Genomic DNA, 26,088 nt, shown 5'->3' with positions numbered 1-26,088 from the left:
TCTCCAGCTAATACATCCCAATCGATTCAATCTCGCCTCATAAGTCAGTCCTGCCATCCCATGAATCAGTCTGGTAAGCCTTCGCTGCACTCCCTCTGGAGCAAGAACATACTTTGTCAGATAAGGAGACTAAAACTGCACACAATATTCCAGGTGTGGCCTCACCAAGGCCCTGTATAATTGCAGCAAGACATCCCTGTGCCTATTCTCGAATCCTCTCGCAATGAAGGCCAGCATATCATTAGCCTTCTTTACCGCATGCTGTACCTGTATGCTTACCTTCAATGACTGGTGTACGAGGACACCAAGGTCTTGTTGCACATTCCCCTCTCCTAATTTATGGCCATTCAGATAATAGTCTGCCTTTTCGTTTTTGCTACCAAAGTGGATAACCTCACATTTTTCCAAATTATACTGCATCCACCATTCATTTGCCCTCACTCAACTTGTCCAAATCACACTGATGGATCTTTGCATCCTCCTCACAGCTCACCCTCCCACACAATTTGTTATCTGCAAATTTGGAGATATTACATTTAGTTCCCTCAACTAAATCATTAATATGTATTTTGAATAGCTCGGGACCTAGCACAGATCCCTGTGGTACTGGACTAGCCACTGCCTCCAATTTGAAAAAGACATGTTAATTTCTACTCTGATTCCTATCTGCCAACCAGTTTTCTATCCATCTCAATACACTACCCCTAATCCCATGCGCTTTAATTTTACACACTAATCTCTTACGCGGGACTTTGTGAAAAGCCGTCGGAAAGTCCAAATATACCACATTCATTGGCTCCTCCTCGTTAACTCGACTAGTTACATCATCCAAGAATTCCAGTAGGTTTGTCAAGCATGATTTCCCCTTCATAAATCCATGCTGACCTCTGTCAATATCCTGGCTGGGAGGTTCGCTAGGATGGTTCGGGTGGGTTTAAACTAATTTGGCAGGGGGGTGGGAATCAGGACAGTAAGCCAGCAAGTATAGAGACTGAGGATGAGCATGGTACCAGGGTCAGGCTGGCTAAGAGGAAGGGTAGGCTGGGGAAGGTCGAACTCAGTGGGCCTGGAAGTCTGGCGTGTATCTGCTTCAATGCATGGAGTATGATAGGCAAGAGAGATGAACTTAAAGCCTTGATTCACACACGGAACTTGGATGTGGTTGCTGTAACAGAGACTTGGTTAAAAAAGGGACAGGACTGGCAGCTAAATAGTCCAGGATATAGGTGTTTTAGGCAAGACAGGGAGGAAGGTAAAAGAGGTGGGAGAGTTGAAATACTGAACATGGAACATACAGTGCAGGAGGCCATTCGGCCCATCGAGTCTGCACTGATCCAATTAAGCCCTCAGTTCCACCCTATCCCCGTAACCCCTCCTAACCTTTTTGCACACTAAGGGCAATTTAGCATGGCCAGTCCACCTAACCTGTACGTCTTTGGACTGTGGGAGGAAACCAGAGCACCTGGAGGAAACCCACGCAGACACGGGGAGAACGTGCAGACTCCGCACAGAAAGTGACCCGGTGGGGAATCAAACCTAGGACCCTGACGCTGTGAAGCCACAATGCTAGCCATTTGTGCTACCGTGCTGCCCTGGTTAGAGAACATATTACAGCTGTACAGAGGGAGGACTACATGGAAGAATCAAGTAACGAGGCACTGTGGGTAGAGCTCAGAAAATGAAAGGGGGCAGTCACTTTGATGGGGGTGGACTATAGGCCTCCCAACAGCCCACGGGAACTTAAAGAACAGATTTGTAAGCAGATTCTGGATAGATGTAGAAATAAAAGGGTTGTTGCAGTGGGAGACTAGAATTTTCCTCATTGACTGGAAATCCCTTCGGGCTAGGGGTCTGGATGGTGAGGAATTTGTTAAGTGTGTCCAAGAAGGATTTGTGGAACAATATATGGGATAGTCCGACTAGAGAGGGGCTATATTGGACCTAGCACTAGAGAATGAGCCCGGCCAGGTCATCAAAGTTGCAGTGGGAGAACATGTGGCTAACAGTGACCACAATTCCGTAAGCTTTCGGATACAGGACCAGTGTTGTCCTAGGGTTAAGGTGCTAAATTGGGGGAAGGCTAACTACACTAGATTCGGCAGCATTTGGGAGCTGTTGTTTGGGAGAGGCTGTTGGAGGGTTAATCCACATTTGGCATGTGGGAGTCTTTTGAGGAGTTGTTGGGAGTGCAGGATAGGCATGTGCCAGTAAAAAGGACAAGAAAGGCAGGATCCGGGAACCATGGATGACCAGGGAAATTGAGAATCTTGTCAAAAAGAAAAAAGATGCATATGTGAGGCACAGGCAACTAAAAACAGATAAAGCACTGGCGGAATACAAGGAATGTAGAAAAGAGCTCAAGCAGGTAGTTAGCAGGGTAAAAAGGGGTCACGAAATGTCATTGGCAGACAGGGTGAAGGAGAATCCCAAGGCATTTTATACGTATATTAGGAACAAGAGGGTAAGCTAGAGGAAGAGTTGGCCCACTCGAGGACAAAGGAGGGAAATTATGTGTAGAACCAGAGAAAGTAAGTGAGGTCCTTAAAGAGTATTTTGCATCGGTATTCACAAAGGAGAGGGACACGTTGATTGGTGGTGTCTAAGAGGGATGTGTAAACACTTTAGAACAAGTCGGTATTAGGAGGGAGGAAGTGTTAGGTGTGTTAAAAAGCATCAAGGTAAATCCCCAGGGCCAGGTGGCATCTATCCCAGATTACTGAGAGAGACGAGATGAAATCGCTAGACCTCGGACAGAAAACTTTGTGTCCTCTCATTGGCCACAGGTGAGATTCCAGAGGATTGGAGGATAGCCAATGTTGTGCTGTTATTTAAGTAGGGTTGCAAGGATAATCCGGGTAATTATAGGCCAGTGAGTTTGATGTCAGTGATAGTGAAATTGTTGGAAAAGGTTCTCAGAGATAGGATCTATGCACATTTGGAAGTGAATGGTCTTATTAGCGACGGACAGCAGGTTTTGTACGAGGGAGATCATGTCTCACTAATTTGATTGAATTTTTGGAATTGACAAAAATGATTGACGAGGGAAGGGCTGTGGATGTTGTCTGCATGGACTTTAGTAAAGCATTTGATAAGGTCCCTCATGGCAGGCTGGTGCAAAAGATTAGATCACATGGGGTCAGGGGTGAACTAGCTGGATGGATCCAGAACTGGCTTGGCCATAGAAGAGAGGGTAGCAGTGGAAGGGTGTTTTTCCGAATGGAGGTCTGTAACTAGTGGTGGTCCATAGGGATCAGTACTGGGACCTCTGTTCTTTGTAATATATATAAATTACTTGAAAGAAAACACAGCAAATTTGCAGATGATACTAAAATTGTAGGAGTTGCGGATCGTGATGAAGATGGTCAGAGAATACATGATATAGATAGGCTGCAAAATTGGGCAGAGAAATGGCAGAAGGAAGGTGACGCATTTTGGTAGATCCAATTCAGGTGGGAGCTATAAAATAAATTGCAGAACCATCAGGAGCATAGAGACACAGAGATCTGGGCGTGCAGGTCCACAGATCCTTAAAAGTGGCAACACAGGTGGAAATGGTGGTAAAGAAAGCATATGGTATGCTTGCCTTCATAGGACGGGGTATGGAGTATAAAAGCTCGAAAATTATGTTACAATTAGATAGAATGTTGGTTAGGCCACATTGGAATCCTGTGTCCAATTCTGGTCACCTCACTACCAGAAGGATGTGGAGGCTTTGGAGAGAGTACAGAAAAGGTTTACCAGGATGTTGCCTGGTATGGAGGGTATTAGCTAGGAGGAAAGATTGAATGAACTGGGATTGTTCTCCCTTGAGAGATGGAGGCTGAGGGGTGACCTGATAGAAGTTTATAAAATTATTAGGGGTTTAGATAGGGTGAGGCTTTTTCCCAGGGCGGAAATGACAATTCAAGGGGGCACAAGTTCAAGGTGAGGGGGGGAAAGTTCAGTGGAGGTGTGCAGAAGTTTTTTTTGCAGAGGGTGGTGGTGGCCTGGAATGCACTGCCAAGTGAGGTGGTTGAGGCAGATACGTCAGCAACCTTTAAGACTTATCTGGATAGGCACATGAACAGACGGGGTAGAGAAGGATACAGGCGGTTGGTCTAGATAGGATACGTGATTAGCACAGGCTTGGAGGGCCGAAGGGCGTGTTCCTGTGCTGTATTGTTCTTTGTTAGCAGTGGAAATATCTAAATGCAATTCAAGCCTGGCATGGGCAGTCAGATGGGTGGCAATGCATTGGGGTAGGAGGGATCAAATTAAAGGAATGGAAGGGGAGGGAGAAAAGCTCGAGTTTGAAAATATTCAAGAGGAAAAAAGCAATAGCAAACTAGAAAAGACATTGTGATTATAAACAGAGGGAAGAAAGGAGACAATACGATAAATTAATATTCAAGTCTGAAGTCCAGTGGTAGGATGAATTTGACATATAAACAAGGTAAAGTTAGCTTTAAGAGCATTAATGGACCCAGTTATGGAGACATGTGAATTGTTCAGGATCAGGTTTTCAATTTGTGCCCAGTTGTTGCAGTTGTCCAAGGGAAATGTTGAGGAATGAAGAGTTAACCAAGAGCTAAATGAGTTTGGTCCAGTGGAGACTGAGGTGTTAGATTCAGTACACCAGCAGAGGTGTGGGAATCTAGAGAGCATGAAACATCAATTGACAGGATTTGGTGCATATGAGGAAGCTAACCTGAGGAGGCGAGAAGGACAGAAGATTAAAGTAACAGTAGGAACGTCAGAAACCATTTAACCCAATTATGAAAGACGATGGGCACCAGAGGATGAATGAAGCCAGTCACAGGAAGCAAGTGGAAAGCAGCCAAGTTCACTCGGCAGCAAGGGTACAGAATGCACAGCAGGATCAAAATTAGCAGGAATAGATCAAAGCTAATTAAGCATGGAATGTAAATTTCCCAGAATTCAATCTGAAAACTGAACTAATGGAACTAGGTGACATGCTGGAGTGGAGGTCATCAATAGAGAAATCAGGAACAATGGTAAGAGTCAACATTAAGATCTAGAACTCAGTGCAGAAGTGGACTTCAGCACAGGAAAAGGAGGATTTATGTTCAGAGTTCATTGTAGCATAAGGGGAAGTCAACAGCTGCAGTCCTAGAACCTCAGCTCAGCAGGCAACAGCGATTAGGCACTGTAGCACATAATACTTGAAGCAATTGAGCGACAGAGCAGAGAAATGGCATGTAGAGTAATCAAGCATAGCACAGACTTCATGTTAGAGGAGTCCAAACACCTGAGAAATAAAACAGGAGCAGAACTTCAAACATGAAGAACACAAAAAAAGCATTGATCAAACTTTGTCAATGGATGGGCAATATGTTCTGCATTAAAGGCATGAAGGACTTGTCATATGTGGAGCTGATGAGGACTCTGGGTCTGTACTCGATGGAGTTTAGAAGGATAAGGGGAAGGGTCGCATTGAAACTTACAGAATACAGAGGCCTAGATAGAGTGAACGTGGAGAGGATGTTTCCACTATTAGGAGAAACTAGGACCCAAGGGCACAGCCTCACACTTGGGACGATCCTTTAAAACAGAGATGAGGAGGAATTTCTTCAGCCAGGGGGTAGTGTCATGTGAAAGTACCTTTAAGACATGGATGTTTAAGCAATGTACCTTTAAGAAAACAGTGATGTCAGAGAGTGGGTGGAGCTGAGCAGTTCAGCCATTTTGAAGTTTCAGTTTGAAAAAGAGCTTGTGTGTGTCTGTGTGTTTCCAGAGAGCTGCAGTTTGGAGCAAAAGAGCTTGGGGCGTGTCTGTGTTTTGCAGTGAGCTGGATTTGCTGTGATCTCAGCCATGAAATACTATCTCTGGATCATTTGGGTGCTTTAAAATCATAATAGTAAAGCCTTTAACCTGATGTGATTCTGTTTAGTGTTAAGTCTCTTGGAAGTTTGAAGGAACATTCTAAGGGATTATTTACTGCTGTAATATTTTCGGAGTTATCTTTGAAGTAAGGGGTGTTAAGAGATCAATGTTTATTTAAGATGTTAAGTTGAGTTCATGCAATAAACATTGTTTTGTGTTTAAAAACCCACGTGTCCATAATTGTAATCTCACACCTAGGGAACAAGCCGTGTGCTCGGAAATGCAACAAATTCATTAAAGGGGGAGGTTGGTTGAACTCCATGATACACTTTGGGGTTCTGAAAACGCCTCGCCCATAACAATTGGGGGCTCGAGGGGGATAAAAGTCTATCTATCAGATTGGCTTTTGTGAACTTAAAGACAGTGAAGGATTGTTGTTTTTCCGGTGTGGTATTTTAGTTTAAGTGGGGAGTGTATTGTGGACAATGGCTCTTTCAGAGGCTCAGAAGTTTTTGGGGGTGGAGACTGTCACACGCAGTACTTTACGGACAGAAACAAAAAGCAGACTGTTGGGTCTGGCAAAAACATTGCAGTTAACATTACCTGATAAAATGTGAAAAGGTGAGGTATTTATGGCGGTGGTTAAGCATTTAAAGTTACCTGAGATAGAGTTTGACTCATGGGAAATGGCAAAAATTCAGTTGCAAATTAAACAAATGGAACATGAGAAAGAATTAAAGCGGCTTGAATACGAAAGAGAGAGCGGAAAAAGAAAAAGTGGAAAAAGAAAAGGAGAGAGAAGAAAGAAAGAAAGAGATAAAGAGGAAAGGGAAAAAGAGAGAGAGTTTGAACTTTGGAAAATGGCTCTGAAACATGAAAATCAGTTAAAATTGGCAGATGCAAAGGGACACATACATTCGGAGGAGATGGATGAGGATAATGAGACAGAGCGTCATAGTCGAAGACGTGGTGGGGATCTATTTAAATATGTCCAAGCATTGCCAAGGTTTGACGAGAAGGAGGTAGAAGCCTTTTTCATTTCATTTGAGAAGGTAGCTAAACAAATGCAATGGCCACAGGACATGTGGGTATTACTGATTCAAACAAAGCTGGTAGGTAGGGCTAGTGAAGTGTTTGCATCACTACCGGAGGAGATATCTGGAACGTATGAGGAGGTGACGAAATCCACCTTAAGTGCATATGAGCTAGTGCCTCAAGCTTACAGACAAAGGTTTAGAAATTTAAGGAAAGAATTTGGTCAAACATACATGGAGTTTGAAAGGCTCAAACAGAGTAATTTTGATAGGTGGAGGACGGCTTTGAAAATAGACCAAACGTATGAAGCTCTCAGAGAAATTATACTTTTGGAGGAGTTTAAAAATTCAATTCCTGATGCAGTGAGAACTCATATGGAAGAACAGAGGGTTAAAACTTCGAGATTAGCAGCGGAAATAGCGGATGATTATGAATTAGTTCATAAATCAAAGCTTGGTTTCCGACATCAGTTTCAGCCGGTGAGGGATAGAAACTGGGGACATGAGAAATACTCAAGTGGTAAAGGTAAAGGTGATCTGATGGGAGACAATAAAGAGAGTGTACCTCAAATTAAGAAAGAAATCCAGAAGGGTGAAAAAGAAATGAAAAGTTTCAGATGTTTTCACTGTAATAAACTACGCCATGTAAAGTCACAAAGTTGGTGGTTGAAGAAAAGCATTGGGAAAGCTGATGTGGTAAAACAGGATAAGACAGTGGGGTTTGTTAGAGTGGTAAAGGAAAGCCCAAGGGAAGCGAAGGAGGTGCTAACGATTGTACAGCCTGTTCAAGAAGTAATTGTTATGAAGGTGCCAGATGTCTTCAAAGAATTTACTTGTGTGGGTAAAGTTTACTCGTGTGTATCAGGAGGAGCAGGTAACGAAGTCACAATTTTAAGAGATACAGGAGCTAGTCAATCTTTAATGGTAAGAGATGAGGAATTATGTAGTTTGGGAAGAATGTTGCCAGAAAAGGTGGTGATATGTGGAATTCAGGGTGAGAGGAGTAGCATTCCATTATATAAGGCAAGATTGGAAAGTCCAGTGAAGAGTGGTGAAGTGGTAGTAGGAGTAATAGATAAACTATCTTGTCCAGGAATACAGTTTATCTTGGGTAATGATATAGCTGGATCGCAGGTGGGAGTGATGCCTACTGTGGTTGATAAGCCAGTGCAAAATCAGACAACTGAAGTATTGAAGAATAAATATCCTGGGATTTTTCCAGATTGTGCAGTAACAAGGTCGCAAGTCACAGGTTAAGATAAGAGGAGAAATCAAAGAGTGAAGATGAAGTGGAAGTGCAATTATCAGAAACAATTTTTGATCAGATGGGTTAAAACGAACAAGAACAGGTGGAGGATGAGGCGGATATTTTTAGTTCAGGAAAATTGGCGGAGTTACAACAGAAAGATGTCGAAATAAAATGGATATATCGGAAAGCATATACAGAAGAGGAACCCGAGAGTATACCAGTGTTATTACCGCAAAAGTGATGTCTTGATGAGAAAATGGAGACCTGTACATATGCAGGCGGATGAAAAGTGGGCAGAAGTTCATCAAGTAGTATTGCCTGTAGGGTATAGAAAGGAGGTGTTGCGAGTTGCACATGAGGTACCAGTGGGAGGTCATTTGGGAATAAGGAAAACTCAAGCTACAATCCAGAAACATCTTTATTGGCCTGGACTACATAAAGATGTAGTTAAATTTTGTCAATCATGTCACACGTGTCAAGTGATAGGGAAACCTCAAGCAGTGATAAAACCAGTGCCCTTAATACCCATTCCAGCATTTGAGGAACCCTTTATGAGGGTCATAATTGATTGTGTAGGACCGCTTCCAAAAACAAAAAGTAGGAATCAATATCTTTTGACTATAATGGATGTGTCTACTAGGTTTCCAGAGGCCATTCCAGTATGTAACATTACAGCTAAAAGGATTGTGGAGGAGTTACTTAAATTCTTTACTAGATATGGACTACCCACAGAAATTCAATCGGATCAAGGAACAAATTTTACCTCAAGGTTATTCAAAGAAGTTATGGACAGCTTAGGAATAAAACAATTTAAATCAACTGCGTACCATCCAGAATCGCAGGGAGCGTTAGAAAGGTGGCATCAGACATTAAAGACAATGTTGAGGGCGTATTGTCAAGATTATCCAGAGGATTGGGATAAAGGAATTCCATTCGTATTGTTTGCAATTAGGGATGCACCGAATGAGTCTACCAAATGTAGTCCTTTTGAACTAAATTTTGGTCATGAGGTAAGAGGACCACTGATTATGGAAAAATTGGTGGGTGAGAAATCGGAAATTACACTATTGGATTGCTGGTCAAATTTTAGGGAACGATTAAATAGAGCAGGTGAATTGGCTAGACAACATTTGAAAGTTGCACAAAATGTGATGAAACGGGTAGCGGACAAGAAATCCAAAGTTCGTAGTTTTGCCAATGGGGATAAAGTTTTAGTGTTGTTACCAGTGGTAGGTGAGCCTTTAAAAGCTAGGTTTTGTGGACCGTATCAGATTGAAAGGAAATTAAGGGAGGCGAATGATGTGGTAAAAACACCAGATAGCAGGAAGACTCACCGAGTGTGTCATGTGAATATGCTTAAAAGGTACTTTGAAAGGGAAGGAGAGAAAAAGGACGTTTTAATGATTCTAACTCAAAGTGACGAACCAAATCCAGATGACTGTGAATTTGACATACCTCAAATTAAATTGGAAAATGAGGATGTTCTTAAAAATTGGGATAAATTGTTGAGTTATCTTCCAGAGGAAAAGCAAACTGACCTGAAAGAGTTATTGATATCACATGGGCAAATTTGTAGCGATAAATTGGGAAGTACTAAAATGGCTATACATGATGTAGATGTGGGAAATGCTGTTCCTATCAAACAACATCCATATAGACTTAATCCTTTAAAATTGGCACAGGTTAACAGATTGAGAGTATGCTTACAAATGGCATAATTGAAGTGGGTTGCAGCCAATGGAGCTCACCCATAGTGATGGTACCTAAACCAGACGGTACCCAACGGTTGTGTGTGGACTATCGAAAGGTGAATGCAGTTACAAGAACGGACTCTTATCCTATCCCACGTTTGGAGGATTGCATTGGGAACGTGGGACAATCCGCTGTTATTTCCAAATTGAATTTACTGAAAGGTTACTGGCAAGTACATTTATCTGAAAGGGCGAAGGAGATTTCAGCTTTTGTGACTCCAGATGGTATATACCAGTTCAAAGTTATGCCATTTGGTATGAAAAACGCCCCAGCAACATTTCAACGGTTAAGCAATACAGTTGTTTCAGGATTACCCAATTGTGCGGTATACATTGACGATCTGGTAGTTTTCAGCCAGACATGGAAAGAACATTTAAAACATCTGAGGGAGTTATTCAATCGACTTCAGGAGGCGGGTTTGGTGATGAACCTAGCCAAAAGTGAATTTGGAAAAGCCCAAGTCACTTTCCTTGGCCATACAATCAGACAGGGTCGACTGGTCCCACGGGATGTGAAAACGAAAGTTATTTGGGAGTTTCCGATACCCTCGACACGACGGGAAATAATGCGATTTCTTGGTATGAGTGGATTTTACCGGAAATTTGTATCAAATTTTAGTAGTGTGGTCGCTCCACTGACGGACTTGCTAAAGAATTGTCAAAAAATTCAATGGACACGGACTTTCAACAGGCATTTGACTGCCTGAAAGCTGTGATCACCAATGTTCCTGTATTGGAGAATTGCAAGGGTCTCTGTGGTCAGATTGAACTAAAGTATCTGATTCTAAAGAAAATTGCCGAGGAGTAGAGGAATGGATGGATCGTGCAGAGATTTTGTTCAAAGAGACTGTCAATCGAGAAGGATTTTGGTTGGAGGAAGAACAACAAAGAAAAATGGACTACATTATTATACATGTTTGAGTGTGTTGTTTTCTTTAAATGAAAATGTATATTTACTGTGTACATTTCTTAGTGGATGGTGCAAAAGTGAAAAATGAAACCATCTTGAAGTTGATGGTTTATTTATTTTTCTTGGGGGGAGTTGTCATGGGAGAGCACCTTTAAGACACAGATGTTTAAGCAATGTACCTTTAAGAAAACAGTGATTCAGAGAGTAGGTGGAGCTGAGCAGTTCAGCCATTATTTAAGTTTCAGTTTGAAAAAGAGCTTGTGTGTGTCTGTGTGTTTCCAGAGAGCTGCAGTTTGGAGGAAAAGAACTTGGGGCGTGTCTGTTTTGCAGTGAGCTGGATTTGCTGTGATCTCTGCCATGAAAGACTATCTCTGGATCATTTGGGTGATTTAAAATCTTAATAGTAAAGCCTTTAACCTGATGTGATTCTGTTTAAAGGTGTTAAGTCTCTTGGAAGTTTGAAGGAACATTTTGAGGGATTATTTACTGCTGTAATATTTTCGGAGTTATCTTTGAAGTAAGGGGTGTTAAGAGATCCAATGTTTATTTAGATGTTAAGTTGAGTTCATGCAATAAACATTGTTTTGTGTTTAAAAACCCACGTGTCCATAATTGTAATCCTACACCTAGGGAACAAGCCATGTGCTCGGAAAAGCAACAAGTACGTTAAAGGGGGAGGTTGGTTGAACTCCATGATACATTTTGGGGTTCTGAAAATGCCTCGCCCATAACAGTAGTAATCTGTGGAGCTCATTGCTGCAGAAGGCTGTGGAGGCCAAGTCACTTAGTGTCTTTAAGACAGAAATAGATTCCTGATTAATAAGGGGATCAGGGGTTATGGGGAGTAGGCAGGAGAATGGGAATGAGAAGCATATCAGCCATGATTGAATGGCAGAGCAGACCTGAGGGCCGAATAGCCTGATGCTGCTCTCATGTCTTCTGGCATTAATGCTGTGGCTTACATATGTTGATTGGGACAAAAGGCACCCACTAAAGCACTAAAAGACTGTTGTTGGTGGAGGGAAATGAAGAGCCATCGATGAACATGATAGAATTATTTGAGAAGAGCTCTGTAAGGAACATCCAGGAGCAATTGTTGTTGAATTTAACAGCATTATGAAAAACATATTAAATATGAAATTTCAGTGGAATACATAGAGTCAATCTAAGTACCAGTTTATGAATATTCACCTTTCCATTCATCTATAGTGTGTTCTCTCTCCTCCAATTGCTTATCGTAGATCTGTGGAGGGGGCTATTGTACAAACAAAAACCTTATTAGAATAATTATGAAGCATTAATCAAAGAAATACACAACTCTTTATTTAGAACTGTGACTTTGTGTGCTCAGTGCAGAAGTGTTTGCTTGTAGCCATAATTCAAAGTTTTTCTGTTTCAACTCTGAAAGGCTACAAACTATTATATAAGCAATCCTGAAATGTAGGAGGGAGTGCTTAGATTACAAGAGATTATTGCTTGCAACTTTGAAAATGTGGTGAAAGATGTTAAGCATCAATAGGCTCATCTTTTATATTAACTATCTAATATGCCCAAGTTTGGCACAGAACACACTTTCTAGTCTCATATTTCCAGTAATAGTTTTTCAATCATATTTTTCTGATAATGTCCGTTGTTTAGAAACCAATGAATTCAGTACCATGGGCAATACCACAGGAGATCCATTAATACTACAGAAGGACACCGGTCCCAAAGAATCAGGATAAAGAAAATATATGAATCATTTTTAAGTGAATACTTTTCACTGTACTTCGGTACATGTGACAATAAATCAAATCAAATCAAATCCACAAAGGCATGGCAGGCTAACTGCATGTAACAAGGATAAACTTATTTTTGTTTGCCCTCTAACAAAGAGTGAGTAATTAACCCAAACTCTTTTCGGAGAAATGTTCCTCGATCAGGTTCCGCTCCAACGTGATATATGTGGGATATTAAGGCATTCCTAATATTGACCTTGGCTCAGTGGTCGCACTCTCACCTCTCAGGCAGTAGGTTGCAGGTTCACACCCAATATCAAAGACTTGGGCAGATAATCTAACACCTAATCAGTACAAGAGGAAGTGCTGCACCATTTTGTGGAATGTTAAACTGAGGTTCTACCCTAGACATAAAATATCACATGGCACTATTTTGAAGAACAGTAGGGGACTTCCCTTGAGCGTCCTGGTCAATATTCATCCCCCAACCAACATCACAAATTATCTGTCATTTCTTGATTATCGTTTGTCAGAATTTGCTGTGTGCTTCTCTACATTACAACAGCGCCTGCACTTAAATTGGGGGGAAAGCACTTTCAGATGTCGCAAAGTTGTGACACACCATGGTGGGATTGTCCAATCTCACTCGCAGCCGGGATTCTCTGGTCCCGCTGAAAGTGAATGGAGTTTTTGCTGGGACATCAAATTCCCCGTTCTCTCTTGCAGTGGGGCAGCAACGAATGAGATCGGAGAATCCCACCACATACAAAGGAAAGTTATTTTGGTCTTGATTCTGCTCCAGCTGTGTAAGTGAAAACCAGCCAATATTCTCCACAAAATTATCGACCACCTTAAAATTCTGGTTGATGACAAAACAGCATCCAAATAAATGAGTTGCGCCAATCTGAAATTACTGTTTTATTTCAGAGGTAAGGCACTTAATGTTTACACATTTTCATTGATTTATGGCACAGCAATGAATAAAGCTTTCTTTTGTTGAATGAGATTAATCAATTCAAAGAAGGGATAGAGGGAGTCGAGAAATAAAGGAAGGTTGGCTTCAATACTTAATCTGTAAAATGCAGTCCTCATCCCTTCCTTTCCAATTACTCAGTAATTAGTCATAAATTATCTTCTAAAACACAGATTTTATTAATCGATACTGTGGTCTCAGCTATTTTAAGAACCAGAATGTTCTTGGTCCACTTTCAGTTGCTTCTGCACAACTTTAACAAAGTCAGCTTCCTAATTTTCCGAATGTTTATAGTCATATAGTGCAACACCACAACTGTGTAAGCTTCGTTCAGGAGGAGCTTAAATCTCCAGATGATCTTTCTATTTTAAAACCTTTGCGTTAGAGCACTAGCCATCTTATTCTCGGAGCGCTGCTCCTTCCTCAGGTGAATGAAGAGGTCTGTTCCAGAAACACATATATAGACAAATTCAAAGATGCCAAACAATGCTTGGAATGCGAGCATTAGCAGGTGATTAAATCTTTACAGATCCAGAGATGGGGTAACCCCAGGTTAAAGAGGTGTGAATTGTACCAAGCCAGGACAGTTGGTAGGATTTTGCAGGCCAGATGGTGGGGGATGAATGTAATGCGACATGAATCCCAGGTCCCGGTTGAGGCCGCACTCATGTGTGCGGAACTTGGCTATAAGTTTCTGCTCGGCGATTCTGCGTTGTCGAGGGTCCTGAAGGCCGCCTTGGAGAACGCTTACCCGGAGATCAGAGGCTGAATGCCCTTGACTGCTGAAGTGTTCCCCGACTGGAAGGGAACATTCCTGCCTGGTGATTGTTGCGCGATGTCCGTTCATTCGTTGTCACAGCGTCTGCATGGTCTCGCCAATGTACCACGCTTCGGGACATCCTTTCCTGCAGCATATGAGGTAGACAACGTTGGCCGAGTCGCACGAGTATGTACCGCGTACCTGGTGAGTGGTGTTCTCACGTGTAATAGTGGTATCCATGTCGATGATCTGGCACGTCTTGCAGAGATTGCCATGACAGGGTTGTGTGGTGTCGTGGTCACTGTTCTGAAGACTGGGTAGTTTGCTGCAAACAATGGTTCGTTTGAGGTTGCGCGGTTGTTTGAAGGCAAGTAGTGGGGGTGTGGGGATGACCTTGGCAAGATGTTCATCGTCATCAATGACGTGTTGAAGGCTGTGAAGAAGATGACGTAGTTTCTCCGCTCCGGGGAAGTACTGGACGACGAAGGGTATTCTGTCGGTTGTGTCCCATGTTTGTCTTCTGAGGAGGTCGGTCCGGTTTTTCGCTGTGGCGCGTTGGAACTGTCGATCGATGAGTCGAGTGCCATATCCCGTTCGTACGAGGGCATCGTACTAACAGCCTTCAACACGTCATTGATGACGATGAACATCTTGCCAAGGTCATCCCCACACCCCCACTACTTGCCTTCAAACAACCGCGCAACCTCAAACGAACCATTGTTTGCAGCAAACTACCCAGTCTTCAGAACAGTGACCACGACACCACACAACCCTGTCATGGCAATCTCTGCAAGACGTGCCAGATCATCGACATGGATACCACTATTACACGTGAGAACACCACTCACCAGGTACGCGGTACATACTCGTGCGACTCAGCCAACGTTGTCTACCTCATACGCTGCAGGAAAGGATGTCCCGAAGCGTAGTACATTGGCGAGACCATGCAGACGCTGCAACAACGAATGAACGGACATCGCGCAACAATCAGCAGGCAGGAATGTTCCCTTCCAGTCGGGAAACACTTCAGCAGTCAAGGGCATTCAGCCTCTGATCTCTGGGTAAGCGTTCTCCAAGGCGGCCTTCAGGACCCGCGACAACGCAGAATCGCCGAGCAGAAACTTATAGCCAAGTTCCGCACACGAGTGCGGCCTCAACCGGGACCTGGGATTCATGTCGCATTACATTCATCCCCCACCATCTGGCCTGCAAAATCCTACCAACTGTCCTGGCTTGGTACAATTCACACCTCTTTAACCTGGGGTTACCCCATCTCTGGATCTGTAAAGATTTAATCACCTGCTAATGCTCGCATTCCAAGCATTGTTTGGCATCTTTGAATTTGTCTATATGTGTGTTTCTGGAACAGACCTCTTCATTCACCTGAGGAAGGAGCAGCGCTCCGAAAACTAGTGACATCGAAACAAACCTGTTGGACTTTAACCTGGTGTTGTAAGACTTCGTACTGTGCTCACCCCAGTCCAACGCCAGCATCTCCACATCATCTTATTCTCAGCAGGTATGACTGCTCAGAAGGATGTGCACTAATAGAAGTTGATTAATGGTCTCATCTGTCAGTCACCAGCTTGATACAACTGTGTGCAGCTGACTGGGAGACTCAGCAAAGATCACCCACTGAGCCCTGGAAAGATCTGGAAGCATAAATTTGACAGTGACCTTGAGAGCCACGGGCATTGGATATCCACCCACATAATTGAACGCTCTCTCCCTCCCAATTATCTGGCATTTGGCCTGCCCGGGCAGCACAAAACTCTGCCCTTAACCACAATCTAGGCTGACACTCCAGCATAGCAAGTACCACAGGGTCAGAGTTGCCATCTACTGGACATAAAATATCCCATTGCCTCCCCAGAGACCATATCAATATTCATTTCTTAGTCACCATCTAAGAGATATGCTGGTCATTTATTTTGTTTGTTGGTTTAATAAGAACTTGCTAAGTGCCAATCACAATAACTGCCCAGAAACTAGTCTTCAAAATTAACAGACCATAAGTCAATAAATTATTTTGGATTATTGTATAATTGGAAGATGAGCAAAACTCATCGATTCCACTTTGACTTCCTAATGTTCCTCTTTTTGTGGCGTGCTACACCATACTCTCCAATCTTTGCGTGTCAGAGCTTCTACAAGTACCTCTGTACTGCTGTCTGCGTTCTCTCAACAACAAACCTTCACATTGCATGTTTGATATATTTATTAGAGATTTGTGGATGTAACTAGTAGAGCAGATAAAGGGGAACCTGTAGATGTCGTATATATCGATTTCTGAAAGGCACTCAATAAGGTGTTGCACAAAAATGTTAATAGGCATGATAGGAGTTCCTGGAGTTGGGGCAATATATTAACATGGAAGAAAAGTGGAAGCATAACTAGAGCATTCTCAAGTTGGCAGTGTGACAAATGGAGCGCCACAAGGATCAGTGCTGGGGCCTCAGCTATTTGCAATCTACATAAATGACATCGACAAAGAGACAGTAAGTAGTCCAAGTTGCTGATGATACAAAGTTTGGTGGAAATAAGGTTGTGAGGAGAGCACAAAGGCTGCAAAGAGATATAGACAGGTTAAATGAGTGGTCAACAAGGTGGAAGATGTGGTATAATGTGGGGAATGGAGAGGATATCCACTTTGATCAGAAGAATAGAAGAGCAGATTATTTTTTTTAATGATGAGAAAATTGTAAATGTTGATGTTCAGATGGACTTGGGTGCATTGATACAAGAAACAAAGTTATTGTCAGCATTCTGCAGAGACCATTCCCTCTGGAATAATCTAGTTCACTCCTCCACCACACCCAACACCTCTCCCATCACCCATGGCACCTTCCTATGCAATCGCAGAAGGTGTAACACCTGTCCCTTAACATCCCAGGCCCAAAACACTCATTCCAGGTTAAGCAGTGTTTCACTTGCACCTCTTTCAATTTGGTCGATTGCATTCGCTGCTCCCAATGTGGTCTCCTTTATATCGGAGACATGAAACGCAGACTGAATGGATCACTATTCTGAGCACCTTCGGTCTGTGCACATTCAGGACCCTGAACTTCCCGTTGCTTGCCATTTCAACACAAGACCCTGCTCCCATGCCCACATGTCTGTCCTTGGCCTGCTGCAATGTTCCAGTGAAGCTCAACGCAAGCTGGAGGAACAGCATCTCATCATCCGGTTAGGCACCCTACAGGTTAGCGGTCTCAACATTGAATTCAACAACTTCAGATGATTAGCTCTACCCCACCTTGACCCCCTTTTTTTCATTCCATTGTAACTGTCTTTTACTTTTTATTTCTTTCTTGACTTTTTTTAAATATATATTCCCCCCCCCCCCATTCATTCCCCCTACCTTATCCCCTCTTTTCCTCATTTTACTTCTCTCCCACCCATGTCCCCCCTTCCCCCACATCTACATCTGTCACAGCTTGCCCTCTGATTTTAGTTTCTCTGGGTTTGGCCTTTCACATCTTTTATTCTCTCTGGGACTGCCATTAGCACATTTTGCCCATGGTTTCTGTGGCTATGACTCATCTTTCAATCCCTCACCCTACAGTATAAATATCTCCCACTTTCTATGCCTTTTAACTTTGACAAAGGGTCACCTGGACTCGAAACGTTAGCTCCTTTCTCTCCTTACAGATGCTGCCAGATCTGCTGAGATTTTTCAGCATTTTCTCTTTTGGTTTCAGATTCCAGCATCTGCAGTAATTTGTTTTGAAACAAAGTTAACATGCAGGTGTAGCAAGTAATAAGGAAGGCAAATATCCACTGACCTTACCTAGTCTGGACTGCAAAACCTCAGCAATGTGGTTAGTATTTTTAAATATCCACTGAAATGTCATAGCAAGCCATTCAGTTTTATAAAACTGCCACAATGCCTACAGAAAGGAATTAAACCAGGCAGATCACACACCATCAACCTAGGCACCAGAAATGACAACAGAAAACCCAAGTCACGTGAACCCTGCAAAGTCACCCTTACTAAAAATGGAGCTTGTGCCACTGCAGGAATAGTGCCCGAGGCCCAACCATCTTCAGCTGCTTCAATGATTTTCCCTCCATCATGAGCTCAGAAGCAGGGATGTTCTCTGATATTTCACAAATGTTCAGCAGCATTCCTGACTCCTCAAGATACTGAAGCAGTCGATGTCCAAACGCAGCAAGATCTGGACAATATCCAGGTTTGGGCTGACACGTGGCAAGTATCATTCACACCACACAAGTAATGACCATCTTGGGGACTACGGCACTGAGGACCTGGGTTTGAATCCAGACCCTGGGTCACTGTCCATGTGGAGTTTGCACATTGTTCCCGTGTCGGCATGGGTTTCACCCCTACAACCCAAAGATGTGCTGGTTAGGTGGATTGGCCACGCTAAATTGCCCCTTAATTGGAAAAAAAATAATTGGGTACTCTAAATTTATTTTAAAAAAGTAATGACCACCTCCAACAACAGAGAATCCAACCATCTCCCTTTGACATTCATTGACATTACCATTGCTGAACCCCCATTATTAACACCCTGGGGGTTACAACTGACCAGAAACTGAACCAGCCATATAAATACTGTGGCTACACAAGCAGGTCATAGTCTGGGTAGTCTACTAGGAATATGTCAGGTGGATGTACCTTTAAGAAATGGGTGTTTATCAAATAGCTGCAGTGATGTCAGAGTGTGGATGGAGCTGGGCTATGTCTGTCTGTCTTTCACTTTCGTTTTTGAGCTGGCAGCTGCAGTGTGTTTTTGGTTTCGTTTTCAGAGGTGAAGAGCTGCATTTACAGCAAGAAGATGTTATGATCTCTCTCTGCAATCTAAAGTTCACTTGATGATTTCAAAGTAATACCTGTTTCTGTATTAAGGGTTATCTATAGAGTACTGTATCTTTTGGGGGGTGATCAGGATTGATAGTTGATAAATTGTTTACGCTGTGTTTAGAAAATGTTAACTGGATTCATAGAATAAACATTATTTCCTTTTTAAACATACTTTAGCTCTTTGTTGCATCACACCTGTAAAGTGGGCCCTTGTGCTCCCCATAACCAAAATCTATTTAAAGTTATGGGTCAGGTGAACTCCATGATATACTTTGGTGTTCTCTAAACCCTGGCCCATAATAAATAAACTCAGCTCCCGACTCCCAAAGCCTGTCCACCATCGACAAGGCACAAATCAGGAGTGTGATGGCATACTCTCCACTTCTCTGGATGAGTACAGTTCCAACAACACTCAAGCAACTCAACATTCAGGATAAAGCAGCCCGATTGGCACCTCATCCACCACTTTTAACATTCACTCCCTCCACCACCGACGCACAATGATAGTAGCGAATACTATCTCAAGATGCACGACAGCAACTCATCAAGGCTCCTTCATTTGTACCTGCCAAACCAATGACCTCTACCACCTAGAAGGACAAGGGCAGCAGATGCATGGGAACACAATCACCTGCAAGTTCCCCTTTAAGTCGCACACCAAACTGACTTGGAACTTTATTGCTATTCCTTAATTGTTGCTGGGTCAAAATCCTGGAATTCCCACCCTAACAGCACTACACCATATGGACTGCAGCAGATCAAGATGACTCACCACCACTTTCTCAAGGGCAATTAAGGATGATCAATAAAAATGCTGGCCTAGCCAGTGACACCCTACTCCATTTTTAAAAAAAAATGGCATGTTAACCTTTATGGAAGGGAATTAAGAGTGTAGGAATAAAGAAGTCACAGTCAATTGCACAGAACTTTAGTGAGACCACACCTGGAGTGCTTTGTGCAGTATTGGTCTCCATATTTAAGAAAGGAGGCAAGTACAGTGAACGTTCACTATGTTGGTCCCTGGGATGAGAGGGTTGTCTTCTGATGAGAGGCTGAGTAAATTAAGCCTATATTTTCTGGAGTTAAAAGAATGAGGTGATCTCATGGGAATATACAAAATTCTGAAGGAGGTTGACAGGATAGGGCCAGGGTTTTTTCTGCTTGTTGGGGAATCTAGAGCACAACTATAGGATAAAATATCACTCATTTCTTCACTGAAAGGATTGTGAATCTTTGGTATTCTCAGCCCCCCAAGGGTTGTGGATACACCATCACAAACTATATTTAAGGCTGAGATCAAGGGATACAGTGAGCAGGTGGGAAAGTGGGCTTGAAGCCCAAGATTAGCAATGATTACATTGAATGGCAGACCTGGCTCGATAGACCATTTGATCTACCCCTGTTCCTATCAGTTGCGTTCTTGTGTTCAAGTTCAAATTCCAATGCAGAGCCTAATTTAAGACAGCAGTTTAAGCACAAGTGAAACATAAATCAAACACATGTATAAAATAGATAACAAAAATGTTAGATCAAAAGTAACTTGCTTACTGCTTCTACTTCAGAAGGATCGTACCAAACAGCAATATATGGATGCTGTAAGGCATCATCAACAGAAATTCGCTTGTCAGGATCGATTACCAGCATTTTTGATAGAAGATCTCTGGCCTGACTTACTGTAATTTAATATACAAAATAGTTTGGGTATATATAATCTATTCATTTTATAAACACTGCACACTTTAATTAAACACTATCGAGGATTTTGTTTGCACCAGCAATTGCAAATTAGTAAACATGGCCTTTAACAAACTTGTGATTTCACTGCACTGACCACAGGGGAAAGCTTCCCTCAAGAATTTGATTCATATACAACGTGCAAAACAAAATACTTGCTTGCTTTGAAAATGTTCAATCAAAATGGTCTTAACATTTAAAAGTCAGAAAATAACTTATTCTGAACTATCTTAATATTTTCAGAAATCCTATGCTATCACACGTACCATCAACATTTTACACATTTCAAGTTGCTCATAATCGCTGGTTTCTAGTATTTTCAGCAATTTTATTTTCAATGATTTCATTTTTGTTTTTCTAATGCTCTTGGTGAACAAAGTTTTAAAAGCATACACAATGCACTTGAACCGATCGAAAGTTTAAAAAAGCAAAACGCACCTTTTAACTTGTCACGTTCCGAATCTGCTGGAAAAACCCAATCTGGAAACAATGTTTCAAAGCCAAGCCCTGGATACTTTGGCCTATTTTCTACATAATTTCGTACAGTTGGTTGCAATTTCTTCATGAATTCTGCAGATGGTGTTCCTAGTTGTTCAATAACTTTATTCCACTGATCAATATCTGTGTCAACTCGTTCAGGAAAACTGGTTAATATTTCACATGTCAATTTTTGTTTTTTAAATTTACTTACTGCAGTGTAATTCTGTTTTATTAGTCCAATTTAAACTGACTTCATTACTGTCCCATTTTCTTGGGCCGTAAATCTTGAAACCCAATACCCATTTATGATGAACATCTTCAAATCAGCATTCTACAGTATTTAATGTAAATGTACTTTTCTGCTTCCTGCATATATTCACATTGTATTATTTACCAGAAGCAGCAAATCTAACGTCTATCCTATCAATTAGGTTACTTAATAAATTGGAAATATTGTACAGAAATACCACTTGCACTTCTAGCTCCTCTATTTTGCTCAAAGCCAGCACAAATGCACTGCAAACACTAACCATTAAAGTTCAATCAGGAAATAAGGATTAACGAAAGGTTAACCGTGCAAGTTTGCAAAATGGAGTGTTAAGTAGTTAGCAAATTTTAATTTTGAGGGAAGAAATATTCATAATGTTGAAGTATGTGCGATTAATCTGGACTTCAATGCAATGCAGATGCGGGGAAAAAGAAATGTATATTTGCAGTTCAAGACAAAAAGGTCAAAGGAGCACAGATCATGGCCACATTGATACATTCTCCTGATTTCCACATTTATTTTTAAGAAGAAGAATTTAAAACACCTTTAACAAAGATAACCATTCCAAGGTGCTTCACAGGAGCATAAGACAAAAATGAATGCTGAGCTAAAGGAGATATTAGGAGAGATGATGAAAAGCTCAATCAAAGGTGTTGGTTTTAAGGAAGGTCTTACAGAAGATGGAGAACGGAAATATCAAGGAGAGCATACCAGCAGGTAGGATCCAAGGTGGTTCAAGGCACTCACATCAAAAGACAATGATGGATGCACAAGAAGCTAGAGTTGGAAGGGTTTTGAGAGGCTAAGGCTGCAGGAGGTTAGTGAATCCATGCAGGTATTAAAATGAGATTAAGACGGTTATAAATAATATTATTCAAAATTGGAAACTTTGGGATTAGAATTTTGGGTGACCTAAATTTTATGGAGCATTGGAATAGCCAAGTATGAAAGTGATAAAGGATTTGATGCAGGTTCCAGCAGCATGGTAGCACAAGTGGCTAGCACTGTGGCTTCACAACGCCAGGGTCCCAGGTTCGATTCCCCGCTGGGTCACTGTCTGTGTGGAGTCTGCACGTTCTCCCCATGTCTCCGGGTGCTCCGGTTTCTTCCCACAGTCCAAAGACATGCAGATTAGGTGGATTGACCATGCTAAATTGCCCTTAGTTCCAAAAAAGGTTAGATGGGGTTATTTGGGTTATGGGGATAGGGTGGAAGTGAGGGCTTAAGTGGGTTGGTGCAGACTCGATGGGCCGAAAGGCCTCCTTCTGCACTGTATGTTCTCTGTTATATGTACATGTGACAAGGTAAGCGGCACTGTATGTTCTGTGTACATGTGGCAAGGTAAGTAGTGGAGTTGGGCAATGATAAAGAGCCTTGGTGATGGAAAGGAAATGGATGCTTAACTTGGGTCAGAGGGAGTGAAGAGTAATTTAAGACAGCAATTAGGAAGACAGAATTAGTAGCAAGGGTATGCAGCTTGCAACAGGGGCCAAAGGTAATAGTTTTGGTCTTCAAGGTTTAATTGGAGGAATTTGCAAGCCATTGAAGACAGAATGCTGGAAAAATTAATAGAACAGAAGCAATGGAGGGTTCAAAAGAGGTGAAGAGGTAGAGCTGTGAATGATGCTGCTTAAACACAGAAAATAGATAGGGAACGGAAACCATTCCTAGGAATGCCCAGGTATGATAAAAACAGAACTAACCAAGGACAATCCCAAGAAGCTGAGCACAAGAGGCACCAGTGCAGATTGGGTGTTTGACTGTGCCAAAAACTGTAGACAGGGAGATATTGCACTACAGTCAGAATGTAATTTGTAACTGATTAAGGAAATCTGTGTCAACAGCAACAGAAAACGGGTTGGAGAGATTCAAATGTTGAGTTACGGGAGTGATTAGCAAGGATTCCGGATGCAGCATACTCACACTTGAAAAGACGACTGATTTAGGATAGAGTAGTAGTTTGGAACAGCAAATGGGGAATGGGTTTTTGAAGAGAGAAAGGAAGGTAGGCAATGCCTGCAAAGGGAGAATAATTTACAATGTTAGCCAGCAGGAGACACGAAGGAAAGTTCGGTGATCGACAGGTTAGTGGGAACAAGCTCAACAAAGCAATATGTGGCTTTCTGAGGCAAAATGATCTGAGGAGGCATAACAAGAGATAGGAGAGAAGCTACAAAAAGATGGGGGTCTAGGACAGGAAGTGGAAAAAACAGAAAAGATGGTCTCAATCAGTGATAAAGAAATCCACAAGTTCCTTGCACTGTTATGGGAAAAAGTAGCCAGACAGAGTTTTTAGGTTTAAGATGAGGATTGGCAGTGGAAAAATAAGTTGCGTTGAGGTGGAGTAGTGGACGATTTTGTTAAGAGGACAATGAGCAGAAGACTGCCTGGTGGGGTCCAACCACATACAGCAATGGATGGATAATCCAATTTTGCACCAGATATGTTCAAGTCTGTTCTCCTGGATTTGAGGGAGCAGATTCAGGCCATACTAGAGGGAACAACTAGGATGGAAAACTGTACAAGTTTTATTTGAGAGAAGGGCTGCATAGGTTGACAATGAATTGTTGAGCAGATCAACAGCTGCAGAAATATTGTGGCATATGGAGACTAAAGACCTGCATAAATCGCTGATTAGGTGTTACCTGGAGTATTTCATCCAATTCTGGGCAACACACTTTAGGACATTATGAAGGCCTTAGAGCAGGTGCAGAGGAGATTTACCAGCACAGCGCCCAGGGATGAGGGTCTTCAGTTGTGCGGAGATATCAGAGAAACTGAGTAATCTTCCCTGCCCAAGGAGAGCATAGTTAATAAAGATGTTCACAATGTTGAGGGGGTTATGTTAAGGAGCACCTGTTACCACTGGTAGTTAGGTCAGTAACTAGAGGACATAGAATCAATATAATTGGCTAAAGAAACAGTGGAAGATGAGGAAAGCTTTTTTTTTTTTTTTAAATACAGCAAGTTATATTGATCTGGAATACACTACCTGAAGAGTGTGGTGTAAGCAGATTCAAAAGCTACTTTAAAAAGGGATTTGGATTTGAAAAGGAAAGATTTCTAAGGCAAAGAGTAGGGGACTACTTGGAAAGCTCTTTCAAAGAATCAGCAGGATTGCCAGAAGCATAATGGAACAAATAGCCTTCTGTGCTCTCTGCTTTAATGGGAAGTGTGGATTGGGCAGGAAAACTTGATTATGTAATGGTTTGAAAAATTAAATGCAATCAGCACAGTTCTGAGGAAGGGGCAATAAAAACCAACGTGAGCAAAATTTCATCTGTTCAGGGGGAAATAAAATACACTGGACAAACAGGATTGGGGACAGACAATGTACTCTGTATAGGCAGCTTTAAACCTGTAACTTGAACTTGCAGATTGAACCAAAATGCATCTGTTATTAGTGGCAGTGAAATTTAAAGAGTAAAGGAGACAGAGGGAGGTTGTGGTTGCAGACGTAAAGTAATCTTATGAAACATTTGTTGCATTGTTTCATAGATCAGACACATGAATCAGAATGTTCCTACTCTCAATTTGTTATAAAGAAATTATTCAACCATAATGATATAGTTAAGAACCACAGAGTTTTCAAAATCAGAATGTCCCTTTAAGATTTCTAACTGGAACCCTCTTGCCAAAAAGATCATGGGCTGGATTCTCCGCCTCACCGCATTTCTATTTCACTCCGCCAGCGGGATGCTACGTTACGCAGGTCTGTCAATGGGGTTTCCCATTGTGGGGCAGACTCACGCCGTCAGGAAACCCCCGGGCTGCCAGCAAAATGGAGCATCCCGCCGGTGGAGAATCCAGCCCAATATCTTCACTGACAATTTTTACCTGAAGAAGGCATCTAGGCAACAGGTGTACTGTCAATGTGACATGGGCATTTTCTTGTGCCGTATACACAAAAGCATTTCACCTGCTATAACAGAATACACAAAACAGACAGTGACAATATGTATATGATTCCTCTTGTAAAATCTGTTGTGCTAAAGCAATGAGAGATCAAAGAAAAGTGATTAATAAAACCAACTATGCCAACTTCATAAACTAAAAAAGGAAAATATAAAGCCTTATCTATATAATCTAGCTTTCCTGGTCTTCAAAGAAGCTGATTGTTAATTATATGTGGATTTTATGTTCAAAGAAAACTACACCAAAATATGTAGTATTTTTTCTATTTTATGATCTAGAACAGGCATAAATTTTCTTATTAAAATATCTTTGATGGTCTAGAATAATGATTTGGAGATGCCGGCGTTGCACTGGGGTGAGCACAGTAAGAAGTTTTACAACACCAGATTAAAGTCAAACAGGACTTTGTTGTGTCGCTGTTCTGAAGGCTGGGTAGTTTGCTGCAAACAATAGTTTGTTTGAGGTTGCGCGGTTGTTTGAAGGCAAGTAATGGGGGTGTGGGGATGACCTTGGCAAGATGTTCGTCTTCATCGGTGTCATGTTGGAAGGCTGCGAACGTGTCGTAGTTGCTCCGCTCCGGGGAAGTACTGGACGACGAAGGCTGCTCTTGTCGGTTGTGTCCCGTGTTTGTCTTCCGAGGAGGTC

The 26,088-nt window shown here is 42.1% G+C and overlaps 1 protein-coding gene across 4 annotated transcripts in view; it reads right to left on the bottom strand.

Annotated features, from left to right (window-relative positions):
- The window catches only part of LOC140426960 (mitogen-activated protein kinase 9), a 114,150-nt gene that overhangs the window by 47,686 nt on the left and 40,376 nt on the right, over positions 1-26,088 (bottom strand). For all 4 annotated transcript variants that reach the window (XM_072512278.1, XM_072512279.1, XM_072512280.1 and 1 more), the window contains exons 8-10: positions 21,219-21,401; positions 20,595-20,719; positions 11,959-12,022 (exon numbers count right to left, since the gene is read on the bottom strand). In XM_072512278.1, coding sequence (XP_072368379.1) covers positions 11,959-12,022; positions 20,595-20,719; positions 21,219-21,401 — 372 coding nt within the window. The remainder of the gene's footprint in view (positions 1-11,958; positions 12,023-20,594; positions 20,720-21,218; positions 21,402-26,088) is intronic.

The sequence above is a fragment of the Scyliorhinus torazame genome, chromosome 7 (assembly GCF_047496885.1).
Source record: "Scyliorhinus torazame isolate Kashiwa2021f chromosome 7, sScyTor2.1, whole genome shotgun sequence".
Lineage (NCBI taxonomy): Eukaryota > Metazoa > Chordata > Chondrichthyes > Carcharhiniformes > Scyliorhinidae > Scyliorhinus > Scyliorhinus torazame.
Note: the sequence above shows the minus strand (reverse complement) of the source record. Positions and strands in the feature narration are given on the sequence as shown.